The 13,627-nt window shown below is 36.0% G+C and overlaps 2 protein-coding genes across 27 annotated transcripts; both read left to right on the top strand.

The window, feature by feature from the left end:
• The first annotated feature begins 3,573 nt into the window (after window positions 1–3,573).
• LOC110615596 lies at window positions 3,574–13,110 on the top strand. Of its 26 annotated transcripts, none has more exons than XM_043956997.1 (6): window positions 3,574–3,891; window positions 7,294–7,905; window positions 10,188–10,408; window positions 10,442–10,463; window positions 10,620–10,715; window positions 10,820–13,110. In XM_043956997.1, the coding sequence occupies exons 2-6, from the start codon at window positions 7,762–7,764 to the stop codon at window positions 10,856–10,858; spliced, it is 522 nt and encodes a 173-aa protein (XP_043812932.1). In that variant the 5' UTR covers window positions 3,574–3,891; window positions 7,294–7,761; the 3' UTR covers window positions 10,859–13,110. The 26 variants fall into 26 exon arrangements, 3 of the variants coding, with proteins under 3 accessions (XP_043812932.1, XP_021613251.1, XP_021613250.1); XR_006350836.1 differs by adding exons at window positions 9,357–9,408; window positions 9,529–9,556 and having other exon boundaries at window positions 3,575–3,891; window positions 10,188–10,463; window positions 10,559–13,067; XR_006350833.1 differs by having other exon boundaries at window positions 7,294–10,463; window positions 10,559–12,208; window positions 12,304–12,404; window positions 12,519–13,110.
• LOC110615595 (pentatricopeptide repeat-containing protein At4g26680, mitochondrial-like) lies at window positions 3,898–5,444 on the top strand. Its single transcript, XM_021757557.2, has one exon. The coding sequence runs from the start codon at window positions 4,034–4,036 to the stop codon at window positions 4,622–4,624; it is 591 nt and encodes a 196-aa protein (XP_021613249.1). The 5' UTR covers window positions 3,898–4,033; the 3' UTR covers window positions 4,625–5,444.
• Window positions 13,111–13,627: the final 517 nt, after the last annotated feature.

The raw sequence follows: 13,627 nt of genomic DNA, 5'->3' as shown, positions 1-13,627 counted from the left end.
ATTAGCTAGCATTTTCTTCCCATTATTCATTATGGAATGATCTATCAACCTTTCTACACTTTCTAATGAACTTTCGAAGGGTGTTGTTCCTTATTAACCTTTTGATCTCGTCTTTCAATTGCCGACACTCCTCTGTTACATGTTTGTGTTCTTCATGAAAATGGCAGTACCTAATCCTACTACGTTTTTCAGCTTTCTTAGGATTGAATTTGAGAGGCCACCTGATCTTCTTGTTGTTTTTCCTAATCTACATTAGAATATACATTCGTGAGTCGTTCAATTGGGTATACTTCTTATACTTACCTCGGCCATTCCTTTCTTGAGAGACCAGATAACTTTTATGGTCTCCCTCATATCTTTGCTTTTCCTTCTTTTAGCTCGTCCTTTTTTCCTTTTCCCGTCCTTCCAGGTACCTTTGAGTAGCCCGTACCAACTTCCAGCCAACGTCTTTCGGAGCATTGTCTGATGGCTCTCCTTTCTCGAACTTGTCTTTGGACTGCATCTAAATTACTTTTGTCCGAGTTCTTGATGTATTAAGGGAGGCTTCCTCCCATTCTTTGGGAGCTATGAGTGACGCTTTCTCTCGAGTGTTACATTGCTCAAAAGTAATTTGCAACCTTCTGACATACTGTAGCATTTGCTCGATGCTCAGCTTGCTAAAATCTGCTTTGTTGACCATAGACGATGTGTTTTGTCCACTGCCAGGAGCGGAAGAAATGATGATATCCTCATTAGTAGCAATCTTAACAGCAGCTTGTGAACTATTAGCCATTTCGAGAGTGAGGAGAGAGATTTCTTTATAAGAGAAAATGAATAAGAGACTGGTCTTTAATCCAGATGAATATAAAGGATTCAATAGATTTTTCGGCAATGAAATCAAATGATAAAATTGAAAAATAGAACTGTGCTGTGACTAGCTAGACGTGTAAAAAAGAAAACCTGAGGTGGTAGATGCTCACGGCAGCCACTTCGACGTTGAAGTCAGTATACTGGAGAATAGAGGGAATATAATGATTTGCTTAGAACTTGAGTAGTGTAAGAAAATAGTGTACATTTGTCTCTATGATTCTTCTCCTTTTATACTGTGAGAAGATGTAAATAAATATAGCAATTTATAATAATACGGCGATTATGTGGTTGGCTACTTGATAAGGGAATCACCCGCTAATAAGTCGATGATTCCGCGATTACAAGCGTAATAGGGATATTATGAACTGTAGCTGTTACCAGTAACTTATGGAGTCTTGTTCTGTAGTTAAGAAGGCGAGCTCTGACGAACTGAACCGACCTGAGGCCGATCTATCTTAAAGCATTTGGATATTTTTTTTCTCAGTTTCGAGTACTACAGTCGTCTAAACCTTCATTTTTACGGGTGAAACTGCATATTAATTTATTAGATACTTACCACTTAATTCTGTTTTACAGATACAAGTAATTGCCCACTTTATACAATTGTTGTGAAACATCAATATTTACTAAACATAATTTATATACACATAATTTAAAATTAAAATGGTTTTAGCAATATTCAAGTTGTTATTTATTAACTTTAAAATTTTTTCATTATTGATTGCTGATTGTGGATATTTAACTATTCATCCAATGCCAATAAATTGAAAACTAACCACCAGATATGCCTAAACGATGGTAGTATTTTAAACTATAAATTTATTTATTATATTAAAAATTAAAATTTCAAATTTAATTTAATTCTATATATATATATATTATCAATACCATAAAATTTAGTTCTTCAGCCATTCACTTTTATATGTTAATTCAAAAGTTATTTTATCTAAATTTATGTATAGCTTTGAATATTAACAAATCTTAATTAATTTTTTATTACTTTTTCTATCTATTTATTATGTAAGGTATTTTATAGTGACTATTAATTGATTAAATCACATAAATTGTAAAAAAATAAATAATTAATTATCTCTTACCATAATCTATATAATTATATATTTATTAATACATCACTAGAAAAGTACTTATAAATGGTATACAATAAATATAAAAAATAAAATTAAAAAAATTATTTAATATGTCATCTTTACTATAAAGATAGATATAAAAATAATTTATAATCAAAATAATAAATATTCATAAATTTAGTCTACTGGTAAGTACATCTGAATAAATTTGAAAGTTTTTATATTCTACTCTTCTAATTTTCAATCTCTATTTCAAAAAAAAATTAAAATAATAAAATTTACTATTGATTTAATTTCTTAACATACCATTTATTTATGTCACTTCATTAGTAAATTATTTTTTTTAAATTGATAAATTATGTTATTTAATATATATTAAATAGAGGTATATAAGAAGTTAGTCATAAATAATATTTAAAAGAGGTGTTATATAATTCAAAATAAATAAAAACAGATAAATGAATTTATTTCTGAAGAGAAGAAATATTTTTTAATTTTTAAAAACTACATATAATTTTAGAAAAGTGATAAATAAAAATAAACATATGATTTAATTATTTTTATTAAAAGACAAAAGTGTGTAAAAGAAATATAAAAATATTTGCTCCGAATCATCTAGATACTAAATGAAAAAAATGCAGGAATATGTGTGGGATTGACCTTCCACTCAGAGCAGTCCACGACGCAGATATGCCGCGTGCCAAATATTATTGGACGAGGTGAAGCTAATTTGGAAAACCTAGCTAATTACCATGGTACTTTCAAAGAAGCTTGGGCAGCATTAGCATCCATTTTAACAAACCTCGTGCGGCACGCAACAGTTACAGACTTACCGTCCTTACTAGGGTTGTAAACGAATCGAGCCGAGCCGAACTTTGAAGAGTTTAAGTTTAATTTGTTAAAATTTTTTCGAGTTCGAATCGAATTCGAGCTTTACTCATATCGAACCGAGCCGAGTATTAAAAAACTCAAGTTTGGCTCGTTTAGCAAACGAGTTTAGATGAGTCGAGCTTTTATCGAGCTGAGTTGAGCTTTTATCGAGCTGAGTCTTGAATAGTTTACGAGTAATTTAATTTATTTACATGTATAATAAGTTTTAATTTAAAACTAATAAATTTAAAACTAAAATAATTTTAGTTAAATAAGTATATCTATAAATTAGCATGTAAACTTATAAAGATGAGTTTTTAAATCTTAATGATCCAAATATATGCAAGTTTAAGAGTATAACTAAACTATATAGAGTTGAATTTTAAAAAAATTAAATTTGACTCATTAAAGTATATGTAGGGTTTGAATTTATTTCTTTTATAATAGTAATTTCAGTTTGCTTAACGAGACCGTTCACGAGCCTATTCGCGAGCCTGCTCAGAAACGAGCCGAGCTTACGAATCTTAATGAGCCGAATACTATGGAGCTCAAATTTAGCTCGTTTAACAAACGAATCTAAAAATTAAGCTCGAGCTTGGCTCGTTTAGAAATCGAGTCGAGATCGATCGAATTTTTATCGAATCGAACCTTTTACGCCCCTACCTTACAACCTCCTCCAATTAATTTTTTTTTCCAAATAAAAATATATATATTAAAAATAAAAGAGGAGAAAAGAATTAAAAAAAAAAAAGGGAAAATCTCGCTGTGTTGAGGAATAAAAGTGCAGACGGGTGCGTTCCCTCAGAGAGCGAGGACAGATGTAGAAATTAGAAAAAACCATAGCAGCAGAGGCAACAGAAACAGGAAAAAGACGGAGAAGAGAGAAGGAAGAGCGAGCGAGTGTGCACGCTTGAGGGTCAAAAGTAGGGAGAAAGCAGAATAAGGGTTGATAGACCGTGGAATCTAAAATAATCACACACCCAGTTTTGGGTTTTGGTTGTTTTTGGGTTCTCTCCTTTTGCAACATTTCTACTGGCATGGAATTGCTCATCAAATTCCTCTGCTGGGCAATTTTTCAACAGAGGTTAGTTAGGGACAATAACTATCTTGCTTTTATATTGTTCAAATTTCTTGAATTGGATTGAACCCAGTTCCATCTCCTGACGAATAGGGCAATCACGTTGCTTGCACTGATTTCTTCCAGCTTCTTTGGTCTAGTGTGAATCATGAGAATCTTTCTGTTTCGTCAGTTTTCGACTTTGCTAGATTCTGTGTCCATTAAACCCACATCTGCAGAACCTCAATTTCATGGAAATTTGAGGAGGAATTGGAATTCAATTCCAATACCCAAAAGAACACTCCCTGAACCCAAAGGCCAAGATCTTGATTTTATAAATGTTGCACATAGCCACCTGATTCATACTGATTGGGATAAGCTTAATTTATTATCTACTCATTTTACACCGTTCAGAGTTAAGCACATCCCGCTAAGGATGAAGAAAGATCATGTTCTTTCACTGGAATTCTTCAATTGGGTCAAAACCCAAAACACTAATTCTCGTACACTTGAAACCCATTCGATAATCCTCCACACTCTTACCCAAAACAGAAGATTCAAATCTGCTGAGCTCATTTTGAAGAGTATACTCATTCCAGGTTCATTAGATATTGCAGATAAGTTGTTTGATGCAATTCTTTATTCACATGGAATGTGTGATTCCTCGCCTCGCGTGTTTGATTCACTCTTCAAGACCTATGCACATATGAAAAGGTTCAGGAATGCTACTGATGCATTGTCATTACTTATATGCTTGTAGGTTAAACTTTCAATATCCTGAAACATATGTGGAAAGGCATCAGTGGGGCAGGCTTTGTTCCTGTGGACCGGAAATCCTCGATTGATCTCAAAGTCCGAGAGGACCTGAGAGTTCGAAAATCCTCGATTGATCTCAAAGTCCGAGAGGACCTGAGAGTTCGAAAATCCTCGATTGATCTCAAAGTCCGAGAGGACCTGAGAGTTCGAACAATTAGAGCAGCTGAGACCGACTTGACACTGATGTACAGCCTTGAAGATTCGGAACCTCGAGAGTTCGGCATGGAAGCCCGAGCTGGAGCAAGGGAAGGGCAAACCATACCCCTTCCACACAACAAAGAAAACTAAACCCGCATCTTTCTCCACCAAGCCACTACTTAGAAATCCTCAAGCCACTCACGCGAACTGGGCCCGGTCCGCTCAGCCTCACAACCGGGCTTCATCTGGCTTTCTCCACAAGGCCGGCCTGGTCTTCACTGCACCTCGGGCCGATCCCATTTGGGCCCAGCTTTATTCCTATCCTCCGGCCCAACCCGGAACCCGAAGAAGGATTCATCCATCCGCCTCGTAGACCCGCCTACATGCGCACAGAGAGAATCAGAGGCCGTTACGCATGGAGCAGAGATCTGATTCACTCGTACTTCAGCGTAGCAGGGCACGTCACTAGCAGACAAAAGGAAACATATAAAAGGAGAAATACTCCTCTCTATGTTTAAGCTTTTTCTAAGTTTAATAGAGTCCATTGTAAAAACACTATTTCTCTGGATCTCAGTTCATCAGCTACATATACATTTTTTTCATATGAAGGATTATGGATTTTTTCCTACTGTAGAGTCCTGCAATGCTTATTTGAGCTCTTTGCTTGATTTACACAGGGTGGATATTGCTTTGGGATTCCATAAAGAAATGTGTAGATGTAGGATATCACCAAATGTGTACACTCTTAACATGGTTATGTCTGCTTTTTGCAAATCAGGAAAACTTGACAAGGCAGTGAAGGTGTTTGAGGAAATGCAGAATCTGAGAATTAGTCCTAATGATACTTCTTACAATACCTTGATTACAGGGTATTGTCGAAAGGGTCTCTTGAACTCTGCTGTGAAGCTTAAAAACATGATGAGGGAGAGAGGGGTGGAGGCAAATGTGGTTACATTTAACACTTTAATTGATGGGTTTTGCAAAGAAGGGAAAATACGTGAAGCTAGTAAAGTTTTTAGTGAGATGAAAGTCCTGAATGTACCTCCTAATACCATAACTTACAATACTTTAATAAATGGATACAGCCAAGTGGGAAATAGTGAGATGGGCAGCAGGCTTTATGAGGAGATGTCATGGAATGGTGTTAAAACTGATATATTGACATATGATGCTTTGATTTCAGGTCTTTGCAACGAGGGCAAGACCAAGAAGGCTACATATATGGTTAAAGAACTTGATAAAGTGAACTTGTTTCCCAATGCTTCTACCTTTTCTGCTCTTATTATTGGGCAGTGTATGAGAAATAACTCTGACTGTGCTTTTCAGCTGTATAAAAGTATGCTGAGGAGTGGTTGTCATCCAAATAAACAAACTTTCAACATATTGATTTCTGCATTCTGCAAGAACGACGATTATGAAGGAGCATTTACAGTCCTGATAGAAATGTTTGAAAGATGCATGGCTCCGGAATCAGATGTTCTGTTGGAAATTTACCATGGACTTTGCCTACGTGGAAAAGATCAAGCTAGAAATATCATGCCTGAAGGGTATGAAAAGGCTAAACAGGCTAAATTTTGTTGATAACGAATAAATAATAGGACTCGTTAAGATTAGGACACGTATATACGTGATTCATAAGGTTTCCGTAAATTACTGTTCCGACCAAGTAGTAAAACGTCCGACCTATGAAATTCAATGATCAGAGTAACACTCTAAATCTACCAAAGTCCAAAACAGATGAGTAGGCCTTGAATCCCTTCAAGGGCCGGTATTGGATGTAAGCCCGAAACTAGGGAATTCACCTCGATAGATAGATTGGTTTCTTACAAGATCAGGGGTAAGAAACCAATCTCTTGTGCATTGGCTGTCTCCTTGGTGTGCATGGGTGGTAAGAGTTGAGCGTGAGCATAATCGACAACTAGCCGGTTTTATATTTATTAAATAATTGCCCATCATTAATAAATTTTTTACACACTTACAAGAGAACACCCATCTAGTCCGATGGGATATGAGCTTACAAGAGAACACCCATCCAGATGGGATGTGATACAAAGTGTATAAGTACAATCAAGATATATGTACTATTGATCCAATCCATAAATCTATTTATTAAATCAAATCATAATCCAAATGTGTAAATCTGCTGTGATCCATGTGATTCATTTGCTGCAGGATCTCACAGTTCATCAATTATTATTGCATCCCGTTGAAAAGTTGTGAGTTATGTCGCGTCTTTTTTATGTGATTCGTTGCTTGTACTTTAGGAGTTTCAAGCTTTTTTTTTTCTCTCTTTTCTTTTTTCGGCGGTAGTTTTGAGTTGGTTTTATGGTTATTAGTCGCGACTTTGCATGGTGGTGCTCAATTTTGGATTTTAATTTATGCTTGTGTTGGTTCTGTTGCTATTTATGGGCCTGAGGTTTTACAATTCTCTGCATTTTTATATTTGTTCATGAATTACTTTTTCTGGAAATGTAGCAAATTTGGGGTTTCTTCCTCTCCTTCGCAGCTGCAGTAGCTTGAAGCACTTGGGGCTAGGCTGCAAGTTTAGGCCGAGGGTTTGGGCTTTAATTATTGAGTTCGGGTCTCCTCTTGTTTATTATGTTGGCCCTTTGTGGACTATATTCTTTGGCTAATGCAACAATACTTACTTAATATAATGTATATAATTATATAGATAAACAGTTTGGTCCGGATAAAAACTTTCCCCTGCCATCATTGTAACGTAAATACCTCATAACATTATCGCTCCAACAGTCTAGGACTAGGTGATGGTATTGGTAATGGACCGGCAAAGAGAAGACCACCACCCTCACTGCTCACCGCCACCGCCACCGCCAAAATAACGCCTCGGATCACCATGAGCGGCGTCCGTGTTATTATGAACACGAGCTCCAGCATCACTACTTTAACCGCCACGAATCATTCCCCCCCAACACGACCAGGATGCCCAATTCAACAACCACGATTACGACTCTAGCCACCAGACAAGCTTTGAACCTAATGAACCATCTGGAGCTGGAGGTGCAGAATTCTGCTCCAGTGCACGCAAAAGAGGTCGATTTCATTCTGGCCTTGCTGGTTCAACTGGTAATTGGTTCCTTTCATCGCTCCTTCCTCTCCTTTATAACAGTTGCCATTTGCAAGTATATTTTAATGTGGTCAAATTTGTGTTCTGTTTCACTGGTTTATTAATCTTCTCATGAATTTGTTTTATGCGCACTTAATTTCCACTCTACTTTCTCCAAATAGCTACATTAATAGCTGTATGTACGATTAAATACTTGGCAAAGTTATCAGTTTTTTCCATGGATGGATTGAAAAGGTTTTATGGAATGAATTTTTAGGAATTTTCAACTCCATACCTTTTAAAATGAATGGAAACTCAGTTCCATCGTAAAGTACTCTTGGTCTTGGCATATCAGGTGCATCTGGTACAGAATTTTGGGTTCCTACTAACTATTCTACCGTGTATTTAAAGCTTTCCCGTAGGAATTGAATCAAGTTAATTTGTAATCGACATGAAATATTCAAGTAAAGTAATTTATTCTACCTGTAAATGTTACTGATCGATTGATATTTTCTTCACATGCTGTTAGTTTGATTTATGTGGAATGACAGCTTATAGGTCACAGTTATGGTAGTTTTCCTCATATTTGAAATTGCAATTTTTTTTTTTTTTTTTTAACTTTGAAAGTAACGGAGTTAAATGAGATTTGGTTTGCTTTCTTCCTTGTCTCTGTTACAAGGAATCTGCTCTAAAATCTGTTAAGTTGAAGGCTATGGGTGGGATGTGTCTACGATTGTATTCATTGCATAGGTAACAGTTCTTGCGTGTGATATACAATGCAACAAATTATGGATGTATTCACTGAGTGCCATGTAAACAAACATCTTTTACTTGAATTTGTGTAAATATAATGTTTCCTAACTTAGTGCAAGTATAATGTTTCCTAATATCAACTATGTTTTATACATCTACCTTTTTTTAAAGGATTATGGTTTATATACAAATGTTCCCCATATAAGATATTTCTCCATATGGTCATGTGGACGATGTCTACATTGCTCGAGACATACTGTAGCAAAGTTGTGGTATGCCCAGGCAAGGCAGGCCAGGGGCGCCTTGTTAATAAATTTGCTTCTTAGCTGGAAATATCTGTGATTATTGTATTGAGATAAATTTAATTTGTGCCATGGTCTTCATTTTAGACAGAGTGTGGTGTGTTTCACCTGGATAGATCCTGGGGTTTATTTAGTCCCATGATCGTCATTGTTTCTTTTCACAGTCTCTTCATGCATCATTCACTGAACAACAAGAGAAACAAGCAAGCAAAGGCATCAAAGCAGTTCAATGATACATGTCTAAATATAATGTTATCAGCTTGTCTTCTTGTGTTTTGGCAGCCTAGTTATGTTTGAATCTGTGTCTGAAGTTAAATATGTCTCTGTTAGCTGGCAAACTGTGCCTTATAGTGGCCCTGACTTGGTGGTGTTCTACGGTTTTATGAAGGATGTGCATTTATTAAATTTTCTTACAGAGATATGGCAGTGGCAGCAATTGAAGTATTCAATGGGACTTGCCCAATGAAAGTAAAACACATCTATTGTTTTTATGAGTATCTTTATGATTTTACTTTTTGCTGTCTCATTCTCTCTGTTCTTTTGATCATTTCCAGGGTTGTGATTAGCCTTTAGTTATTTGTTTTGCAGATCCCAAATGTGGAACAGGAGAGTTAAGGTTTTGCTTTTTTGTATTTCTGGTCTTATACACAAGCTGTTTATCTGTGCTCGCTTAAGCAAATAAATAAATGAAAAGTGTTGTCTATTTTTTCGCTATAATCTTCTGCTAGTGAATTGGGAAGTACATAGTGGTGATCATGCAATGCACTAACCTTCAATTTGGATAACTGCTTGAGATCATTAACTTATTTTGGCTATCTAATGATTTTTGCTGATGCCAAAATCCCACAGCACGCAATTAAGTTATGGCATTTACTCAAGTTACCATTTGACCTTGCCAATAAAGATACCAACAAGTTCTGCCTCTATTTTTGCTTAAAGTAGAAGATCAAACAGTGTAATGGACAACCTAACATAGATTTATTAGTTAATCTTTGATCGTTTTGGATAATCATATTATGGACTGAAATTTACTCCAATTTCTGAATGATACAAATTCAATTGGCCACATGCTCTTAAACTCCTAATCAATAATTTATTTCTCTTCCTCGGGGGAAATTATGCATGTTGCAGACAAATTTTTTTGGTCGATGTTCACATAAACTAAGGATTAGGTACATTTTGTTTCTTTATTCTCCTTCCAATTTTGACCTTGTGCTTCATGTACCAAGTTGAGTTTTCTGCTGCAGGCCAAATGGGAGCTTGTGTTTTGCCTAATGCTTCATACTCTATGCAATACATTTTCCCATTATTCACAGCCACAAACTGTTACTCATACAGTTGTACTGGCACTTGGAGCTCCTCATATCCCAGAACAATCACTTCCTCCAATAAAGCAGCCATCAAACACAGTTGTGTCAGATGCCATTACAACAAACACATGTTCCACAGAATTGTTTGCAATCATCTCAACAAGAAGTCTCTGAAATTTAGAGCAGCAGCAAAGCATGCAAATTACTCCTGAGGTAGTGATCAATGCATATATTTCCTACTTGATCTAGTACTCAAATTGCTTGATTCAGTCGTTTGGAAATTTGTTTAGTAATTACTTTGAGTACAGATCGTTGCATCTGAACTTTGACTTGCCGTGGGAGAAGCCTGATGAGTTCATCTTATTTCAGCAACAGTTGCAGAAGCAGCAAAAACTACAAAATGCTAGCCAGCAACCTCATTTCCGATCAACAAGTCTTTGTGGTGAAGTTGATCAAATGCAAAAGGCACTTCTTTTTTATCATAATCACACCAACACCTTCCTTGCTTAGCAGGTAGTTCTTTTATATTATTTTCTAATAACTTTTTTGCTTGTTTCATTGTCAATTAGGCTGCTGTCTTTGCCATTAAAGAATGCCAGGGTTCATAATCCAGCTCAGGATGTGCATGAGTGTATATTTTCTTTAGTATAGGAAATTGACTTTAAGGTGGCTTCCCAATACAAATTAATAAGTAGCAAGTTAGAATTGTCTAATGAAAGTAAAATGGTAGTCTAATGGTTAACTTGATCTCCCGTGTAATTTCCACACAGTTGCACTCATTTCTTGCGGTTCTTAGGGTTTTCTTTCCAATTGTCAAAGATTTGACACCGTAACATATCTCCATTCTAAATGTATTTGCTGGTGAATTGCTTTACATGTGCAAACATTCAAACTTTGACTGTGATATTTGCCAAAAAGCATTTTATTCTTGTATATTAAAGATGCTGTATCAATTACTTTTATTCTTCTTAACAACTGAGGGAAATTTGCCAAATTGATAGAAACCCATAAGCGTATTTTCTATCTCCATGGAAAACCACTTTGATCCTTAATCAGAAAAGATCTCAATTATTCCTTCGGGATGGTGGACATAAAAATATTATCATCTTAGAATCTAAGAAAGGTTCTTTTAAAATAATTGTTTGATTTCAAAATTATTTCATTCTAAAGATCTTAGTCCAAAATGTCAGCTTTCTAAATTCTCATTGCCTCCCTCTTCACCAACTGGATGTGAGTTTCCCATTTTTAATGGCTGACAAATAGCAATCGGACAGAGTAGTTGCTCATTGTTGACTATTTTTATGGCTTCATCAGTTTTATGAGCAGTGAGGTTTTTTTTGCCATAAATTTGGATTTGGTATAACCTGGCCATGATTCAATGCCTTTGGGCATTGGTTGATGAAATGTTGCTATATGATTGATGAGAATTGTGGCTTAATGTTTGGAAATTGTCAAAGCTTGGATGGTCAGACTTCCCACAACCACAGGATCTCAGCTGCGTTGAACCATGTTCAACAGTGGGTTGTAGGGTTTCTGTCCTGCGCTGGAACGGAGAATTAATGCAGCAATCTTGGTGCAGTGTTTTGGAATTTTTTGCATATCTTGGAGGGTAGCATTCATGTACTTCAAGCTTGTTTCTTTTAGATGTTCGATGTTTCTGTGGTCAATTTTAGTTTCTCTTGATTGACTAGGTAGAGAGCAGATTTCACTCTTATGTGGAGTTTTTTTGGCAAGACCTGCATCATGTGCAAATGAAGTCTAGTCCGGTTGTTGATCCCGCCTGTGTTTAACAGGCGCCTAGTTTTATGACTTGTACGAAACCCCACTAAAGGATTGGAGTTAGCAGGCATCTTTGGCGGTAAATTGAGTTGAGCGCTTGTAAAATTGAAGGTTGCCGTTGTTGGATTGTGCTTTGGATGATGCATTGTGACGAAATGAATTGATGGCAAGTCCTGTAGGTTGTATTTGTGGTTGCTTTTGAGGTTTGATTGTTAATAACTCCGTGCAAGATTAATACGAAACATAGTTAACATAGTTTCTTGCTAAGTCTCAGCAACTATTCTTAAAGAGAATTCGTTCTTAACATTGACAAGGATGTTTACAAAAGCAATAGCGTTCCAGGAAACAATTCAAGGCCAATTCGTAGTCGCTGCAGTGAGGCATTTTTTTTTCCCTTCCCTTTATATATTATTTATTTTGCACCGTGGTTGTTACTGACTGAAGGATTTGCCCATGGTGGGAACTAATGAACTGTTGCTGAAGTCACAGAGCATAGATCCTAGCATTGTGCATATCAGAAAGTGGATCAGCTTTTTCCAGCACACGCAACCCGAAGATGCCTAAATGGTGCCGAGTATAAATTCCAACGGGCAATCTTCTATTTTGGCGTTGAATATTGGCTGACGGTGGTTGATCTCAAATCCCATGGCAATCGAGTAACTTCGCAACTTTCTATTTAATAAGATATTATTCAGCTTGTCAGATAGAGTGTTGCTTTGAAATCTATTCTGGGCATCCGGTATTTCGAACCCTGAGAGGTTGGAGGATGCGATAGCAACATCATATCGTGGAGTTTGCGACTACTCGATCCAAGGGGAACTGTTCTATTTCTGGGCGTTGGTGTGGACTCTCATGATCGCCTCTACTCTGTATTAGCATCGTGAACAATGAGAATAACAGTTCAAGCATCTATGCGATATTTTTTTTTTTTTGCATAGCGTATAGATAAATTAAGCAAATGTTCTTAGCAAATAGTAATACAAGTTCACATGGGCAGCGCATATATAGAATCACAGAAAGTATTCAATTCTTTATTTAGTTTCCACTATTAGAATCAAAGAAGCACAGCCCATATTCTCTACATGTATGTTTCATCCTCTGTTGGTCTTTTTCTGCATTTAACTCTCAATTCCATATATCCACGTACTTCAGTGAGCATTCGCATATATATAATCATCTCTGTGCATGAATAAATTTTACCCATGATTGTAGTATTATTCAGCGATTACAGTGAGCCTCAAGTGACCATCAGAATCAATGTCAAAGTTTATATGTTTTACATGGTATAAGGGTTGAATAGGATAATTTCTTACATACATGGTAACAAAGAAGAGAGGCATTAAGCCATTAACTATAAAAGCTTAAAGTGGCACTGATTGGTTGGTGACTTGTTCACTTATTCTTCCTAGTTTTTTGCATTCCTCTGTTGAAGTTAAAGAGATTGCATATTAGTTTTCCTTGTCAAATAGATCAGGTTTAACTCACATCAAAACTAACTTAATAGAGGACTTAACTCACCTCAAAGCTAACTCAATAGAAGTAATGTATAAAATATTTATAAAAGACATATTATTTTTATTTTAAATCAATATGAAATT

Source organism: Manihot esculenta, chromosome 5 (genome assembly GCF_001659605.2).
Source record: "Manihot esculenta cultivar AM560-2 chromosome 5, M.esculenta_v8, whole genome shotgun sequence".
Classification (NCBI taxonomy): domain Eukaryota; kingdom Viridiplantae; phylum Streptophyta; class Magnoliopsida; order Malpighiales; family Euphorbiaceae; genus Manihot; species Manihot esculenta.
This window is presented reverse-complemented; position numbering and strand designations above follow the sequence as displayed.